The 17,457-nt window shown below is 42.1% G+C and overlaps 1 protein-coding gene across 4 annotated transcripts in view; it reads right to left on the bottom strand.

Annotated features, from left to right (window-relative positions):
- The window catches only part of PDE5A (phosphodiesterase 5A), a 158,366-nt gene that overhangs the window by 37,226 nt on the left and 103,683 nt on the right, over positions 1-17,457 (bottom strand). For all 4 annotated transcript variants that reach the window (XM_065907629.1, XM_065907627.1, XM_065907630.1 and 1 more), the window contains exons 12-13: positions 5,775-5,921; positions 146-271 (exon numbers count right to left, since the gene is read on the bottom strand). In XM_065907629.1, the coding sequence (XP_065763701.1) occupies positions 146-271; positions 5,775-5,921 (273 nt within the window). The remainder of the gene's footprint in view (positions 1-145; positions 272-5,774; positions 5,922-17,457) is intronic.

Genomic DNA, 17,457 nt, shown 5'->3' with positions numbered 1-17,457 from the left:
TGAGCACAAGCACACACAACACAGTTTACTTCTAAGTGGCAGTAAGTATTATTCTCAATCATCACCAGTGCACATTAAAAAAACTGGAAGAATGTGCGGTAAAGCAACAAAATGTCTTAAATGTACAAACGACTCTGAGAAGTACCTGAATTTTGCCTGCTTTTAGTGCAGCAAACATGCATTGAGCCGTATTGAAGGCATGCCTCCAATTATGATAGGCGACGTTCTTCCGATAGTTCTTCTTCACACTTAAAATCCACCTGCAAAGGACCTTTAGGAAACAAAGTGTAAGCGGTCAAAATAACTGCTAACGGTTATCCTACACTGACTTCATGCACTGTACAAAGCATTGACATCTGACCCCAGGACTCTGAGGGACGCACTGCAATTGAGATAGCTTTACAGATGACCAAACTGACATTCAGAGAGGCAGCTTGCCCAAGGTCACGGTGCGTGTAAAGGATGGGGCCAAAATTCAGATCTTGACAACAGTTTGATTCCAGAGTCCACCACGCAAGCCATGGGGCCAACTAAACTAGATGTAAGAGGCAAGGCAGTGCTAAGACACGCAGGGCACAGACTGGCTTCATAAAGGGTACTGTGTCCCCGTGCAATCAGTCAGGACAGCCCAGCAGTCACAGGCGCACGGACTCAGTTCAGGGACCGTGCAGGCAGTCACTCTCCACTTCTCATGCCCTCATTCTCTATGTCTGCAGAGGTGTTCGTGAGGCTTCTCCGGGACAGACTGGGGGCAAGGCACGCAGCACATATCCAAGGACAAAGTAAAACTCCAAGTCGAAGTCTCTGTCCCTTTTAAACGGTTCTTAAATATTCTTAACCAACCAGAGTTACTGCTTGGTTACCAAGAAGTAATTAAAACACACACACACACATAAAGCCCTGGTTGTGTGTGTGTGTTTAATCTATATATTTTTAAAGATGGAGGAAAAAAGGACAGACTGTTCAGAAAATCTCACAAGCTGGGTTTAATTCAACTCCTAAGTGGTGGATTTAACAAAATGCCCGGGGGACTCATGGGCCCTAAGCATGATAATTTTGTGTTTGTGTTAGCGTTAGAGTCTGCCTCTCTTCAATTCTGAATGATTTACTATGCTTTGGAGGCGCTCTAAAAATAAATATGTACTTCTCCCTATGTATATTTATGGGGATATTTCATACACAAAAGTCATTGCTCTGGGGAATGGAAAAAGTACCAGGGAAAAGAATCCTGCTTTAATAATATTCAACACAGTTTGATTGGCTGCAAAAGTAGGCCAAAAAACAAGGTTTCTTCTTTGTTGTTACAAAATTGCTTATAGAGGATTTGGCAGAAAAATCAATGCTTTCATATCCTCCCTTTTCTTCTCAGGTCTCTCTCTTCCTGTTCTATGACGCAGTTCACAGAGAATTCTGACAAAAGGAGCCCAAGCGTCCCCAAGCTCTTTTACCCACCCCTGAGTAACCATATTTCCCAGAGGATTTTCGAAGGCTAAGACTGACATGTGCTGACCTGAAATGACACTATAGCATGACCATTTCTGAACAAAGTTGACCCTGAAGATAATCGATTCATCTTATTAGGAGAATTTTAAGAACTATTAACTTTCTTTTGACATGTTTAGAAAGTATACAGTGAAGTCTTGTAGAAAACTGTCTAGTTGCTAAGTTGTGTCTGATTCTTTTGCGACCCCCTGGACTGTAGCCCTCCAAGCTCCTCTGTCCATAGGACTTCCCAGGAAGAATACTGGAATGAATGGGTTGCTATTTCCTTCTCCAGGGGATCTTCCCGACCCAGGGATCAAACCCACGTCTCCTGACTTGCGGACAGATTTTTTATCACTGAGTCACCTGGGAACTCCCATTGTAGAAAATTACTGGCAATGAATCACAGAATCAAGGAAAATAAGCAGGAAAGCCCAGATATTTAACCTATGGGACTATCTCTCTGCTGTTGCTGCTGCTAAGTTGCATCAGTCGTGTGTGACCTCATAGACAGCAGCCCACCAGGCTCCCCTGCCCCTGGGATTCTCCAGGCAAGAACACTGGAGTGGGTTGCCATTTCCTTCTCCAATGCATGAAAGTGAAAAGTGAAAGTGAGGTTGCTCAGTTGTGTCCGACTCTTCACGACCCCGTGGACTGCAGCCCATCAGGCTCCTCTGTCCATGGGATTTTCCAGGCAAGAGTACTGGAGTGGGTTGCCATTTCCTTCTCCAATGCATGAAAGTGAAAAGTGAAAGTGAGGTTGCTCAGTTGTGTCCGACTCTTCACGACCCCATGGACTGCAGCCCACCAGGCTCCTCTGTCCATGGGATTTTCCAGGCAAGAGTACTGGAGTGGGTTGCTGTTGCATATCTCTCTACTAATCTTAAAATCTGTAGGCATAATTATATAGGCATGTATAGCATATAATGGGAAATAATGGACAAAATAATGATGACACCTAATTCCTAATGGACTACTCTATTCTTCTTCTTTTGGGGGGCCATGCTGCACAGCTTGTGAGATCTTAGTTTCCTGACCAGGGGTTGAACCTGGTCATCCTAAGTGGACCTAACCAGTGGGCCACCAGGGAACTCCTGATTCTGCTTCTACTGAGATGAGCCTATTGAACTGAGTAACCCAATGACCACCCCATTGTATCTAATTAGTAACTAGATTCAAGTACAGTTTTGTATTCTGTTATCAGAATGTTCTTAACAGCATTTAGGAAAGTTATGGTCAGATCTGTTAAATGCTTGGTGGACATGCCTAGAATGTTCAAACTTGTAATACAGCCTTTCGTAGAGGACCTGTGAACAGCTGTGAGCAGTTTGAAGACCCTAGGGAACATGCTCAATACAGTGAATCAGTCTCCAACAATGACAAAGGCTTCCTAAGTCCTGAGCAACATACTTAAGATTCTGTGGGAGAAAGCAAAGAAAGAAAATATAGCTCAGCTCCTGCCTTCAAGAGTTTCAATCAGTAGCAAAACCAACAAAAGCACACATATAAAGGAAATAAATTCACATAAAAATGAGAACACAAATTTATAAACTGTCAACAGGATTCCAAGTGGCATGAAGTCAGTCCTAGAGTTTTCCCAGGAATAGAGACTTCTGCATCATGCTTCAAGGAAAAAGTATGCTGTGGCACAAAGTGGAATGAACTTGGGGAGTGGACCATCCTGTCCATTCGTGGGAGGAATAACTTATCAAAGACAGAAGGCAAAGGAAAACAGGCATAGCACAGCAGATTGGTAGAGGAAAGCAAAAGAATCTGTTTCAGAGATCCATGATAGTTACAGGAGAGAAAAGGTCTGGAAGCCAACAGGAATAAGATTTGCCATATCTTTCAGTAGGAAGGATTCTTTGTCAGGGCACTTTATGATGTTTACATCTTTTCTAGCAGCAACATTTTAATTACCACCCTAAAATTATATCTGAAATGTATAGTGGCAATAATATCTGAAATAAAACGGATGAGTCGCCAAGGCAGGAAGGTCCATCAGAGTAATAGAGACGGTCAGGCTGACACTGGCCAGAATCGGAACAGTGGTTACTCAAATGGAAAAGTAGAGGAGGTGAACGAGACGCCGAGGAGAGACACCTGCCTAATGGACAAACACTCAGCAAAAGGTAAAAATAAAAAACTGTGAGAGAAATTCAAAGGACTACCTTCTTATCCAACAAACACTCAAATGCTATCTAAAAGCTTATTTTTTTAAATTTACTTTTAATTGAAGGATAATTGCTTTACAGAATTTTGTTTAGAGCTTATGTTTTTAAGAAATAAATCAATTTATGTAATAATTTCATAAGTAGGTACAGGGATCATACTCCTGTTCTGGCCGGGCCCTTTCAACAGAGCCATTACCGGTGCAAAGTATGGGAGATCTCAGGAATGGAAAGGGACCTGAGTTGCTATCTAGATTTATGTAAGTCCCATAACTAGCAAGCAGCAGAACTGAGACTCACATTTAGATCTTCTGGCTCTAAATGAGATCTTCATTCCATTAATACATGAGCCCTATGCCTTACAACAGAGAAATCTGACCATGGGTAATATAACCATGGTCAACTTTGACTTGAAGGGATTAACTTTCTACTTAATACTTTTGTATTAAGCAAAATATACAAGTGTGCACACATACACACACATACAGACAATCACACAGATGCATGTATAATTCTCATAAGACCCCCATAGGGAAAGTCATACCATTATTTCCAATTAACAGATTACGAAACTTGAAAATGTGAGCAATTAACTGCCCAAAGAAATGAGAGCTAATCACCAGTAGAGCTATGACTCAAATCCAAGAATCTTCTACTCCATCATGCTATGTCTGGAGCTTCCCTGGGGGCTCAGACGGTAAAGCATCTGTCTGCCTGCAACGCGGGAGACCCAGGTTTGATCCCTGGGTGGGGAAGATCTCTTGGCGAAGGAAATGGCAACCCACTCCAATACTCTTGCATGAAAAATTCCATAGACGGAGGAGTCTGGTAGGCTGTACAGTCCATGGGGTCACAAAGAGTCGGGACACGACTGAGCTACTTCACTTTCACACTATGTCAGTTTCTTCATTTGTAAAACAGGGACAATAATAGCCAAAGAACCTTTCTTGAGAGGTTCTTCAAATAAATGATATGATATCCCTTAATCAACACACTCTAATAGGAGTGAAGGATTACTGGAGTGTACAGATTCTATTTTCACCCAAGAACAATACAAACTTTGGTTAAATTGAAGGAAGAACCAAATTTGGGCCTCCAGTAATATCAGAAATGACACTGTATTAACCTTATCTATATTAGAGCTCAGTTCTCAGACCTCAGTAAGGCTCTGAGATCAGGGACAACTCATCACTAAAGTGCGTCCCTAGCACAGTGCTGGGCACACAGTTTATTGTTAATAAATTTTCATTTTATGAATTAATGGAGTGCTGGATAGTTGAAGCCTTCAAGGTATTTACATATCCATATAGGAAATCCGTACGAGGAGACTAGACATTCAACTGACTGGGAAAAAAAAAAGACAATTTTTAAAGGCAAATTACTAAATTTCTTTTTCATATAGGCCTTTCTGTTCTCCCTTATTCTTTGATACAGGCATTATGAAACAAACTAGAATTCCCTGATATCCCCCCAACTGGTATGAGAAGGGACTGATCTCAGTCTTGCTGTTTTTGAGAGGCAAGTAAGGTAATTGGCTGGAGTTAAAACCAGTCTTCATCTTCACTCCATATGCGTGACCCTGTTTGAACCAAGAGCTTGGCTTCATATCAGCCCCTCGGCTCCCTCCTTTCCAAAGGCGTTCACTCTGTTTGGGTCCTTCTTTCTCCTGTGTTATCATAACCTCTGCAACCAGATCATATTACTTCCCTGCTCAAGATTCCTCAGTGACTCACCATTGTTTTCAGAATAAAATCCAAACTCCTCTAAGTAGCGAACGAGGACCCAGGCGGCCGGCTTCTCTCCTTCCCCTCCAGCTGCTCCCCCGGCACTGTCACCCTGCACAGCGCTCCCGCCCACCCGGCTGTCACCATGCTCTCGGCCGGGGACACCCTGCCCTGTTCTGCAACCTGCTGCTCCAGACGTTGGGGGACGCAGCACATGTCCTCCCAGGGGTTGATGGTTTCCCTTCAAACATCCTGGGTCTGTACTGGTGATAGTACATGAATGTTCATTCATACGTCACTCATCTTCATTTCATACTGAAACTTCATTCCATACTAGCGTCTGAAACTAACTCTTACACACACACCCCATTTCCAGAGCACACCGCTGCGTCCCCACCTCATGTTTCATCTGGAAGCTCTGCACGAGGTTGAGGTCTGTGAACATCCGGATTGTGCACAGTGCTGTGTCCAGGTCGGACAGCTCGAAGTCGCTGAAGCCGAACTCGGTGATTTTAAGGGTCTGGGCAGATGGCACCACAGCAGCCTTGGGAAAGCAAGAGGAAGCAACGAAGTGAGGCTGTTAATCAGAGCAGCACAAATGACCGAGTTTTCTTGCTTTGCTTTCAGAAATGGAACGTTGGACCTAAATTTTTCTTTTTAATGTCATACACTAGAAACATTTTACTATACAAGTTATTTCTTTTTTTTTTTTTTTTAAACTGAGCCCTTTGTGGGTAAGTGATATGTTTCCAAATAAGGCCAGGTGTAGAGAGGGTAACTGTACCTGGAACACTAGGCAGATCTAAGGAGTTCAGTGACCCGACCACTTTATATTTCCTCAGTGTCAATTCACTCAACAGATATGTACTGCGTACTTATTCTGGACCCGTCCAGGACTATGGACTGAGAGTAAGTAGTGAGCAGGATAATGATGACGTTCTAGGCATTTTATGTTTAATTCTCAAGACAACCTTATGAAATGGATACTCTAGCTCCATCCTTGGTTTGATTTTTAATCATCTAGTGGTAGTAAACACTTGCAATTTCTTCAAATACACACCTTGCTCTTTTTAAAAAATCAATGTTCCTTTTACCTCCTGCTTCTTCTACTTTCTTTAACTAAAGGACTTCTTTAAGACACAGTTCCCATCCAAATTAAAGTTATTAATAGATGCCCTTCAGAGCCAAGCCCACTATGGGAATACCTGTTTAATCACACAAAATTCGCTTCAATGTACTTTCCTGTTTATCTGCTCCTAACCACACTGGACTGACAGGTGGGGCTGAATCTTACACATCTTTGTATCCATTGTGTCCACTGATGGATATAGTTCTGATATTTGTTAATATGAATACTTATTAAATGAATGGGAGGGGAAAAAAAATCTCATTCTCTTCACTTAATTTGAGTTACAAGTTATAAGGTCTGGTTTTAAGGTTCCAAATCCTCCTAGAAAGGTGAAGTCCATCAGTTTTGAGTTGGAAAACTAGCAGATGCATTCATTCCAATCTGTTTTGTTTGGTACTGAATATTTTTAAAAATCACCATTATTTGTTATACTATTTAAAAATTGGGAGATTTTAACGATAAAGCAGTATTTCTGGTCTTTCCTGAAAAATCAGGCCACGTTGAGCTTCAATTCCCATGAAGCCACAGCCAGCTCTCCTCCCCTACACCCCCACCTCACACCCCCAGCCCCCTCAGGCTGAGCAGGTTTCACTCCCAGATTCTCTGCCAGGCCCCCACCAGCATGAAAACTTACAAGAACCTCACTCCTCAACCCTCTTGACTATTTACTCTGCCAGCACTTTAGCGGCCTTAGCCACATCTGGCTGAAATTCATCTGATAAAAAGAGACTTTAACTTGGTGTGGGGCAGAGGGGAGAAAAATACAGAAATCTCAGCCAGGTTCCTGCTGATGTCTTTTCCTTGCTCTTCTCTAACCCCCTGAAGTTTCCTCTGAGTATCTGCCGTATGACTTCTTTGCTCCCAGTCCATCTTCTTGTGAAGTGAGAAGGTCAAACACAGAGTTATAAAACCTTATGGAGCAACCTAGAGCTTTCCACTACCCAGCTGCGGGCACGTGCACATTCGCTGTGCATCTTGACTGGCGCCTTTTACTGACGCATACCAGACGGGTTTCAGCTTTAAAAGAATGTCTCCCTCTTCATACTCCAAACTAAATGTCTTTCCCTGAGCCCAAATTTCACGAGAAATACATCCTCTGTCCAGCCAACTCCACGGGCTAAGGCATGGGCTGAGCTGGGGAAGGGAGGAAGACAAATGTCTGGGTAAATGGCTACGCTGTCTACAGCAGCCTTCAGCATCACAGACAGAGCAGGCACTGGAGTGGGGCTCGGAAGTGTGGAGGTGGGAGCAAACCTACCTTTAACTCAAAGCAGATAACAGCTGCTTCTCTTAAACATTGCATAAGAGAACAGATGTTCATTCCTTAGGGCATCATTATTCTTAGAGCAGGAAGTTCTCTCTCTCTCCTTCCACAAAGGATATTCTAAACACCACGGGATGAGGACAGCCTACATGCCTGGTGCCTTGCTCCATTACACAGCACTGATTTCTGACCACTCTCCTCCCAGAGAAGACTGTTTTCTTCTGCTTGATCAGCCTCGTCACACCATGACTCAGCCTTTCGAGCTGACCTAAGGGGAATGTGCCGACATTTTCCTTCAGGACCTTGTGGTCAGTGATACAGAGGTTCCGGATTCTTGGGAACGATTGCTAATAAGTCATGAGAAAGTCATACATCATTAAAGCTCTCATAAATTGCTTCTCTGACCATCACAAGAGAATTCAATTTTGTTTGCCCTGAAAGGGCCTGGGATACAGGGGATTTGAAATAAAACATACTGCTTGTCATTCTAACTTACCATTTATAAAATATAATATTCTACATCTTACTAATAAGCAGGGGAAAAGATGTGCTGTGTCTGGGAGAGGTTATGTATAAACAATTCTGGGTTTTCATAGCTTCTTCCTTTCAGGGATGATTTGTCAGAATTTGCAAAGTGAAATCTTTGGGGGATAATATAACTTATGATATTGAAGACTTAACAGAAATAACATTTTATAGATTCTGTAAAGCAATACAGTGCTATAAGTATGTGTATGTATTATAACTGAATAACCCAGTTCAAAACTTCTGGAACTATGATACCACCTAACACTGTTCAAAGGTCTTCCCTGGTAGCTCAGTGATAAAGAATCTGCTTGCAATGCAGGAGACACGGGTTCGATCCCTGGATTGGGAAAGTCCCCTGGAGAAGGAAATGGCAACCCACTCAAGTATTCTTGTCTGGAAAGTCCCATGGACAAGAGGAGCCCGGTGGGCTACAGTCCACGGGGTTGCAAAAGAGTAGGACAAGACTTAGTGACTAAACAACAACACTTCGATACTGCTTATTCTCCCATGTGAGAGCACAGTGCTTGTGAATTCTTAAGCAAAAGCAATGAGGTATTTGCCTGCTTAATTTGGATAGAGTTAAGCCTTTCTGAGTTGGGCATTCTAATCCGTGTCAAATTAACCAAATACTGAATATAAAAAAAATATACAAAGCTCCTTGGATTAAATATTTAACCTGGCAAACAGTTTAGTAATATAATGTCACTTTTCTTCTGAGTCCTTTAATTACATCTGCCATTCAAACTAATAAAGAAACTAGTAATAAACTATTAATAAAGAAACTATTCCTTGTATGACTCTTTAGAGGAAATTCATTTTAAGTCCCTTTTTTATTATGACTCCTTTTTCTAAGGCCTTGATCCCTTTCCATCATTTTTGCAAAAATTAAAAACAAAGACAAATAACTCTGGAAGTGAAATTCACTAAGGGTGAAACTGGACACATTGCTCAGTGATCCTTAATCAAAACCAGTTGTTCTGGACGACCCTGGTGGTCCAGCGGTTAAGAATTGTCTGCCAATGCAGAAGACACAGGTTTGGTCCTGGTGGGAGAGGATCCCTCTTGCCACAGCGACCTGAGCCAGCACTCCGCAACAAGAGGACCACGGCCAGGAGCAGCCCCGTGCACTGCAGTGGAGAGAGCCGGCACGTGGAAGGCCCAGCCCAGCCATGAACAAACACTTTATTTAAAGGGACTTCCCTGGTGGTCCAGAGGCTAAAAATTCACCTTCCACTGCAGGGGACTCAGGTTCAATCCCTGTTCAGGAAACTAAGCTAAAGCCTGTGCACCACAACTACGGAGCCTGTATACGAAAGGTTCACATGCCACAACTAAGACCCAATGCAGCCAAAAATAAATAAGTATTTAAAAGAAAAACAAAAACAGTTGTTGTGAATACCATCTGACTGATAAAGAACTACATAATAAATTGATCGTGAGCCAGCAACATCCCAGATCAGCCACCACATTTGCATTTTGGCATAATGATGCGAAGAGCTGACTCATTTGAAAAGACCCTGATGCTGGGAAGGATTGAAGGTGGGAGGAAAAGGGGACAACAGAGGATGAGATGGTTGGGTGGCATCACCGACTCAATGGACATGGGTTTGGGTACATTCCGGGAGTTGGTGATGGACAGGGAGGCCTGGCGTGCTGCGGTTTGTGGGTCACAAAGAGTCAGACATGACTGAGTGGCTGACCTGGTGATGATCATAAAAAGAGAAATCTAAAAGCAAGGTGAAGCACACGGTGAAGCAATGTCTGCTGTTAGGGACATCTGGTCACGATGTCCCACTGACTCACACTGAACAGGCCATTTAACCTTTGACTGTTTTCTCACCTGTAAAACAAGGGGGCTGGATCAGATGGTCGCCAAGGTTTAATTTATCTCTGTGACCACACAACTAGGATTTCTTACTGCCTTTTCACTTTGGAACCCAAGGCCCCCCTGTGAGTGACACTAAATCTTGCCAGCGACATTCTTGTATAGGTCCAGGTTCTGTCTCCAGTTCTCTAACCATTTAGACAGATGCTGCACCGTAGCTGTTATGGTTATACTATGCTTTTCATGCTTGATTCCTCACCCAGGAGGGAAGAGTCGTTCCTCCTCTAAGAAGGCTCACACACATGATCCTAGCCTCCGCCATGACAGCAGAGGAGGGAGAGACCTCTGTACTTACTGCAGTAACACCCTAAATGAAAATTGAGCTTTCAGAAATTGCCATCTGTTTTTTTTATTTTAATGTAGGGGTAGGGAGGTGTCTGTATCGTGGCCATCTGTTTTCAAGGTTAATTAACACCCCCTCACTTCTGGGTCTCCTTGTTTCTCCTCCTCTGCCTGGAACACAGCCCTCACATCGTCATATAGCTAGTTCTTTCCCATTTTTGTATGTCTCAGCTGCACCTGAGAAACAGTCTGTGGTAGACACTAGCAAGGCTCTATTAACACAATATCTACATCCACCTTTTCCAAGCAAGCCCTCGTTTTCCGAAGAGTCAAGAAAGCTAAAAAATTTATTTCCCAGACTCCCTCTCATCTAGGGTTCCAGATGGAATTTGGTTTCTCCCATGAGGTGTACTTGAGGGAGACCTGGATTTCAAACTAACACAGGAGGAACCCATGTTCCTGAAATGTGGCTCCAGAGGCTGTCAGCAGCTGTGGAGGCTGCAGTTCCAGCAGACACTTTCTGACTCCCAAACCGTGCCGCCCTGGCTGACTCTGGAAGGAGATGCTGTAATGGGTTTCTGGTTCTGGCTTCCATGGGAGTTCCCACACTGAGCCAAAGCTACAGATCTGTTGTAGGACTAATTCCTGAGGTCATCCATCCACCCACTCCAATTATATGTAAGCACTTAATTATTTTCTGCTTTAAACAGCTAAAGGAGCTTCTGTTATCTGCAACCGAGTCCTGATGGTGCTCTTCAGGCAAAGTGCCGGTGGGCAACAGGCTCTCAGGGTGAGGCCTTTGGGTCAGAGGGCTCTCTTGGACTTGAAGGCAGAAGAGAATCAAGTTTCCATTACAGCAGCACCTCTCACAGTCTGGTTCCAGCGTCTGCAGTGGCGTCTGGGAACTTGCTGAAAATGCAAATTCCTGGACTGTAACACAGAACACAGACAGTGAAGCCTGCAGGCTACAGTCCACGGAGTCGCCAAGAGTCGGACCCGACTTATTGACTGAACAGCCACCAACCGCACACAACTACTCAATCAGAAACTCTGGGAGTGGAGCTCAGCCACCTGTATTATAATGAAACTTCCAGATGATTCTGATGAGTGTGGAGCTGTAAGAACTGCTGCACTAGAGAGTGGTTATTAATAACCAATAGCATGTAACAGTCACTGAAGTCATCACTTGCAGTTATAAAGAAGGAAATCCTTCTTGAGGACCCGTGATGGCTGCCGTTCATAGGGTGGTGGAAGGCTGCTTCCAGCTGCTGTGGAAGGGTTAAAGAAAGGAAGGAGAAGCTCTGGGCTATAAACTGTGAGGCCAAGTCAGATCAGAAAAGTAAAGAGTTTTTATGGCCTTCCTAAAACATTCTATCTGTTGAAGCACTAATGCAGCTGAAACCCACACTCAATCTCATCCTACAGGTTGCTGAATTACGGTGGGATGAAGTCAGACTTGCCACACCTCATACATGAACATCAGAGCGCTGACCAGGAGTGGGCGAGGTGCCAGGAATGACACTGAGACATGTGAGAAGGCGTGGGTAACCACACACACCAAACCGCTCGGGCCGGGGTATGTCTAAGGTGTGGACAAGTACACACACCAAACCGCTCAGGCTGGGATATGTCTCTTTAGTGTAATTTTACAGTGCCTGTATTTTATAGTCATAGCACCTTTTTTCCTGATTATAATTACATAATATTATATACTTATGCTATACATATAGTCCCTCACTATTCTTTAAGTTCCAAGAGGGCAGAGATTGATTATTCGTTGTTATATCTGGAACACCTAACATAATACTCACATAAAACAGGAGGTAAATATGAATGTTAAATAAAAAATTTGTGATCAAGCACCTAATCAATTAATAATATCTAAACATAATATTTAATAATATTTTAACACAATATTTAATAATATATAATAATATTTAACAATAATTTAATTGGTAAGAGCTATAATACAAACATTAAAATTGGTAATGAACCATGCTATGTCAGACACAGCAGATAAACTGTAGACTGTGCCTTCTCTTATAGTTCAAGTATCCACTTTATTTACTTTTGAAAATTTTTATTTATAGCTGACTTCCTTCTTTCATTTGCACAATGAATACTTCACATTATAATTTTAAAAACTCAGTGTAAGTAGCAATAAAGTTTGATTCATTCACTGGCGAGAACACTGGAAACTCAAGATGGGAAAACAATTACCAAAATTTTTCTGCCTTTTTTTTAGCAGCTCTCGTAGAAAGTGACTTAAAATGGTCAACTGAAGGTGACTTCCCTCAAGTAGAGAATTGGTTATATATAACTCATAAACAAAAGATTTACGTTTATCTTAGAACACATGGTGCTTTTCTCTTACAGTAAGTTTTCCACCTACCTGTTGTTGTTCTTTGGCTAATTAGAAAATGAGTGTATACTTTTATATACCTGTTAGCACAACTGACACCATCGTGGGCCCATGTTGACTTTCCACTGACCCTCCCCAGGACTGTACTATGTAGTAAATAATTTCTCTGTCATCAAGGGCTTTGTAGTTAATAGATATCATTTAGGTCCAGGTGACCTCTATGCTCTGCTAGCTCCAACAATGGTGAAGACCTTCTCTAACATATTCCCAGTACCTATAAGCCTAGTTACCCATGCATAAATCTTGACTTAGGAATGCACTCCCTGCTTCTACGCACCTCCCCCCAAACCCCAGGGAGGCTATAAAACTGTCCCAATGGGCCCCCGTGGTGTGGAGTGCAGCATTGGATGCTTCCAGATTGTGGCTCATCTGCTCCCACCCTCTAAGTTACCTTACAATGAAATGATCCATCGCTTATATGGAGCTGCCAGCCTCATTTAAAGACACCGTCTCAGGTCAGTGGGCACTTTTAGTTCCCACCATACTCCAACAGCTTTCCTGGGTGTGCTTTCCTAGGACAGCTTAAGCAAAAAGACTTGGAACATGACAGGGAAGATGAAGGCCTCAGTGTTGCTTCCCCTGTGTTAGAACTGATTTTCTCCCCAGTATCACCACTACTAACAGTAACTGGCACATAATGTGTATGTGGAGGGGGCAGATGCACCAGGAACTCTTGGGCACTACAGCTCTCTGAAGCAAGTTCCTTTATTATCCTCTTTTTAGAGGAAGAAACTGAGGCATAAAAAACAGAGGCACAGATTTGCCTGGCATCACAGAGGTGGAATCTCAACCCAGACATCTCTCTCTAGACTCACATTCTTAACCATCATGCTATATTCATGAAACTGAAAGCTGGCAATGAAAATGTATCTCAGCACCCCTCAACATGACCAGCTCTATGACCAGTTAGCAGGCGGTATTATTCAACTATTAAATTATTTCTAGTTTCATAATCATTTTAAGAAAAAAGAAAGTATAATCTTATTGAATGTTTTGAAGGATTATGAACTGTGTTATTTCATGCTAGATTACAGACTTTCTAAAAGTCTGAATTTTCCAGAATCAGTCATTCAACAACTTAGCAGTAAACCAGGTTCCTGCTAAGCAATCACTAAATAGTAGCTATTTCTATTATTATTATTATTAAAATATGACTCAAGGACTAGCAGTCTGATGGAGAAGACAGACACATAAATAATTGAAATATACAGATTTTTAAGTAACAACAACACAAGTATGCTAATAGTTTGCATGAGTGATCACTAACACAGTGATGGAGAACTGAAGTACACATTTACTGTTTTAAAGTCATTTCGAATAGTTAATTCTGACTGGCCACAGGGTGCCCAAATTAAGCACTTCTGGGTCTGTCTGTGATGGTGTTCCTGGAGGAGACGAGCATTTGAATCAGTGCCCTCAGCAGGGCAGAATACTCTCCAGGGTGGATGGGTACCAGCCAGGCCACGGAGGGCCTGCACAGAGCCTAAGGTGGGAAAAGGAGGAATTCACCCCTTTTTGCTGCCTCCCACCCTGCAGGAGTGGGGACATCCCATACCTTCTCAGGCTCTTGGACCGGGATTTCAGCCATCAGCTTGCCCTGTTCTCAGGCCCTCAGACCCCACCAGACCACACCACTGGCTTCCTGGGTCTCTGGCTTGCAGACAGCAGACTGCCAGACTTCTCCGCTCCCGTAATCACGCGAGTCAATTCCTAAGAATCTCTCTCATGTATATACAAAATCTCTACTGGTTCTGTGTCTCTGGAGAACCCTGACTAATAAAGTCATCTATCTTTATAAAGTCAGGGACAGTCAGTCCTGAGCTTTATCAGTGCCTTACTCAAGGCACATGCCAGCCCTTCTCTTACTCAACTATCGCTGATTATGAAGCAAGTATTCACACAACGGATGGGGACAGCCTGGAGTCCCTGCTACACAGCCATGGAAAGAAAACTTGACAGGCGAGAATACATTTAAAAATGCACAGTCTCCTTGAAGTCCAAAAAGCACATGCACATGGAAAATAATGATACACTTGGGTAAGGTAAATCTAACGGTCATTTAAAAATTATTGAGTTTCATATTTTTGGTGGATGCGCATGATAAAAGGTTAATATTTAGCCTGTGGCAAAGTCTCTGGTAACCTCAGAAGAAAAGACAGACATGTGGCTACACAATATGCTCAACTGTATGATCTTTAGACTAAAAAGGTCACACTGTAGTCAAAGGCATTTGGCCTGCCTTAGGTCTGACGTATCAAGTATCGGGAGGTAAAACAAAAATCAGAGAAACAACTCCTAATAGCCAACTGTTAACAACAGGCTCCTTATTCAGAAGGTTATTTATCATAATAACTCTGAAAAGAAGGACAGCTACTGAACTTGGTCTTCCATAAAATGTCAAATTCTTGCAATTAGCTTCAGTGTTTTATGAAGGCATTTTGCTACATTCCTCTTTGATGTTTATTCAATATAAATGTAAAGAGGAAAAGAGATTTCCCCCAATGATACGTTATTTAAGGAAGTTATCTACAGGAATAAAATTAAGATTACTTGGCATGTTTATTGGCAGCTGCAAGGAGAGACGCCCAGCCAGGTATTTCAAGCTCTCCGCATCAGTCTTCAGTCACTCTCTCACCCCTGGGCATTCTGTACACAGCAGTCTGGGGCCAGGTCTTTGAACAAAGCCACACTGTAGCCATCACGTTACACCTTACAGACGTTTAATGTCTTCCTCGTGTTTAATGTGCACAGAAAATGTGTTCTTAAAGAAAAAGCCCCACACAACTAGTGTATAAGGCTGTTAGACTATATCTTTCTCTAAGAAGATTCAAATACAAATGAGAAAGAAACATTACTAATACAAAAAGAGGTGAATACTCCAACTCAACACGTGGAACCAAATCTTAAAGAGAATGAAGAAGGGAGTAAGGCACAGCAGGACTAGATTAGTGTATTTTCTTCAGTAACTATACCAATGTATTTTATGATTTCTCCTTCCTTTTAACATTATATAAATGGATTTCTTTAAATCGCAATACGGAAGAGGCACAGACTGTAAAAAACCCTGAAAAATTCGCATAAAGTTTTTTAAAACCATGTAAAGAAGGCACATGACTGTGTCAAGATTCCAATAAAGTCCATACCTGCTTATAAGTAAAACTTCAGAGAAAATGTATGACTGCAATTGGGACTAATACACAGATCTGGCTAACATCCAGTTAGTACATTAAGAAGCTCAAGAACAGTGCCTCCATACTTTGGAGTTAAGACTGCCACTGGAATTAATCCACTTATCAAATGAAAGTAGGAAGAACCAAACAGAATGTATTAAATCTGGCAATGTGGAAGACATACAGCTCAATTCATGTAATAGACATCTATAAAAATGATGCATCAACTGACCGTGTAGAGGAAGTGGAAGGACCCAAACTTCAAAAATATGCCCAGCACTTGGTGAGGAAGCAGGCGCCTTACTGGATGTCTTGTTCAGTGACACTGGTTGTCAAGCTCACAGGGTCAACTCTCCTTCATTATTATCTGCTCAAAATTTTCCACTTATAAAATTTGATTGTCCATAGAGATTTTTCCCAAAGAAGTCCCAAAGAAGGAATGTGATGAGCATCTTGACATAAGGAACTGGCTCTGTCCGCTAACACTGCCTTTGACATTAAGAGATCTGAATCAGGCATCTGGTTTTGCCCCTTACTGCTGGTACCTGCGGCACTCACAGACACGCCTGATCAAGACGGTTCATGTGAAGTTACTGAAAGGGGAAGGTCAGGATGAGGTATAAATTCTGTCCTAGGAAATCCTGCCTGAGTGGGTAGTTTCTTCCTCTCTCACTATTTTGGTACAGAACTTTAAGGATCACAGCAGGGTCTTAGTTTGCTTTTAGATACAACATCTGTGATTAAAGAAATTGCTATAAAATAGAATAAGCTATAGGGACTGCGACTGAATTAGCACTGACTCCATGACAAAACTGGGAAGCTCATCTAAAAAAACTAAGCTCTACTAGATATTTATTTACTGTTATTCTAGCAAGAGAAAGCAGAAAAGGCAACCGATCAATCAGATATGCAGCTACTTGTAATAACACTCATTTCATTCTGATATTTTAACTATGACTTTCTAATGATCATAGCCAGGTCAGCTGGGGTCCTTTTATTTTTATCTCAAAACTTGTGACAAAAGATCATTAAAGGGCATATGACAAAATGCTTGTATAAGGCTTAAGTCAACAAAAAATAAGATTAAAAATAGGACAAAAATGTCAAGTAATGCAAGGGCAAAAAAGGGATTCTGAATTTCCTATCAATTTTGTTATACTTTCTGCTGTAACTGAGACTTTTCTGAACGCAGAAATATTTAGTGTACTTAAGCATAGTATTTCAAGAATGTATTTCTAAAAATAAAAATTAAGCAATTGACAGCTTTTCAGTTATTTTAGGTTTTAAATTGAAATGAACCATCAGACACATGACTAAGATAGCAATTCTGGTAATTACTGGATGAGGCAGGCACCTGTGTAGTTGGGGCTGCAAAGGAATTTTTATTAGGTTGATAGAAA

Source organism: Muntiacus reevesi, chromosome 16 (assembly GCF_963930625.1).
Source record: "Muntiacus reevesi chromosome 16, mMunRee1.1, whole genome shotgun sequence".
NCBI classification, from domain to species: domain Eukaryota; kingdom Metazoa; phylum Chordata; class Mammalia; order Artiodactyla; family Cervidae; genus Muntiacus; species Muntiacus reevesi.
The sequence above is the reverse complement of the archived record's forward strand: the minus strand, read 5'-3'. Positions and strand labels throughout refer to the sequence as shown.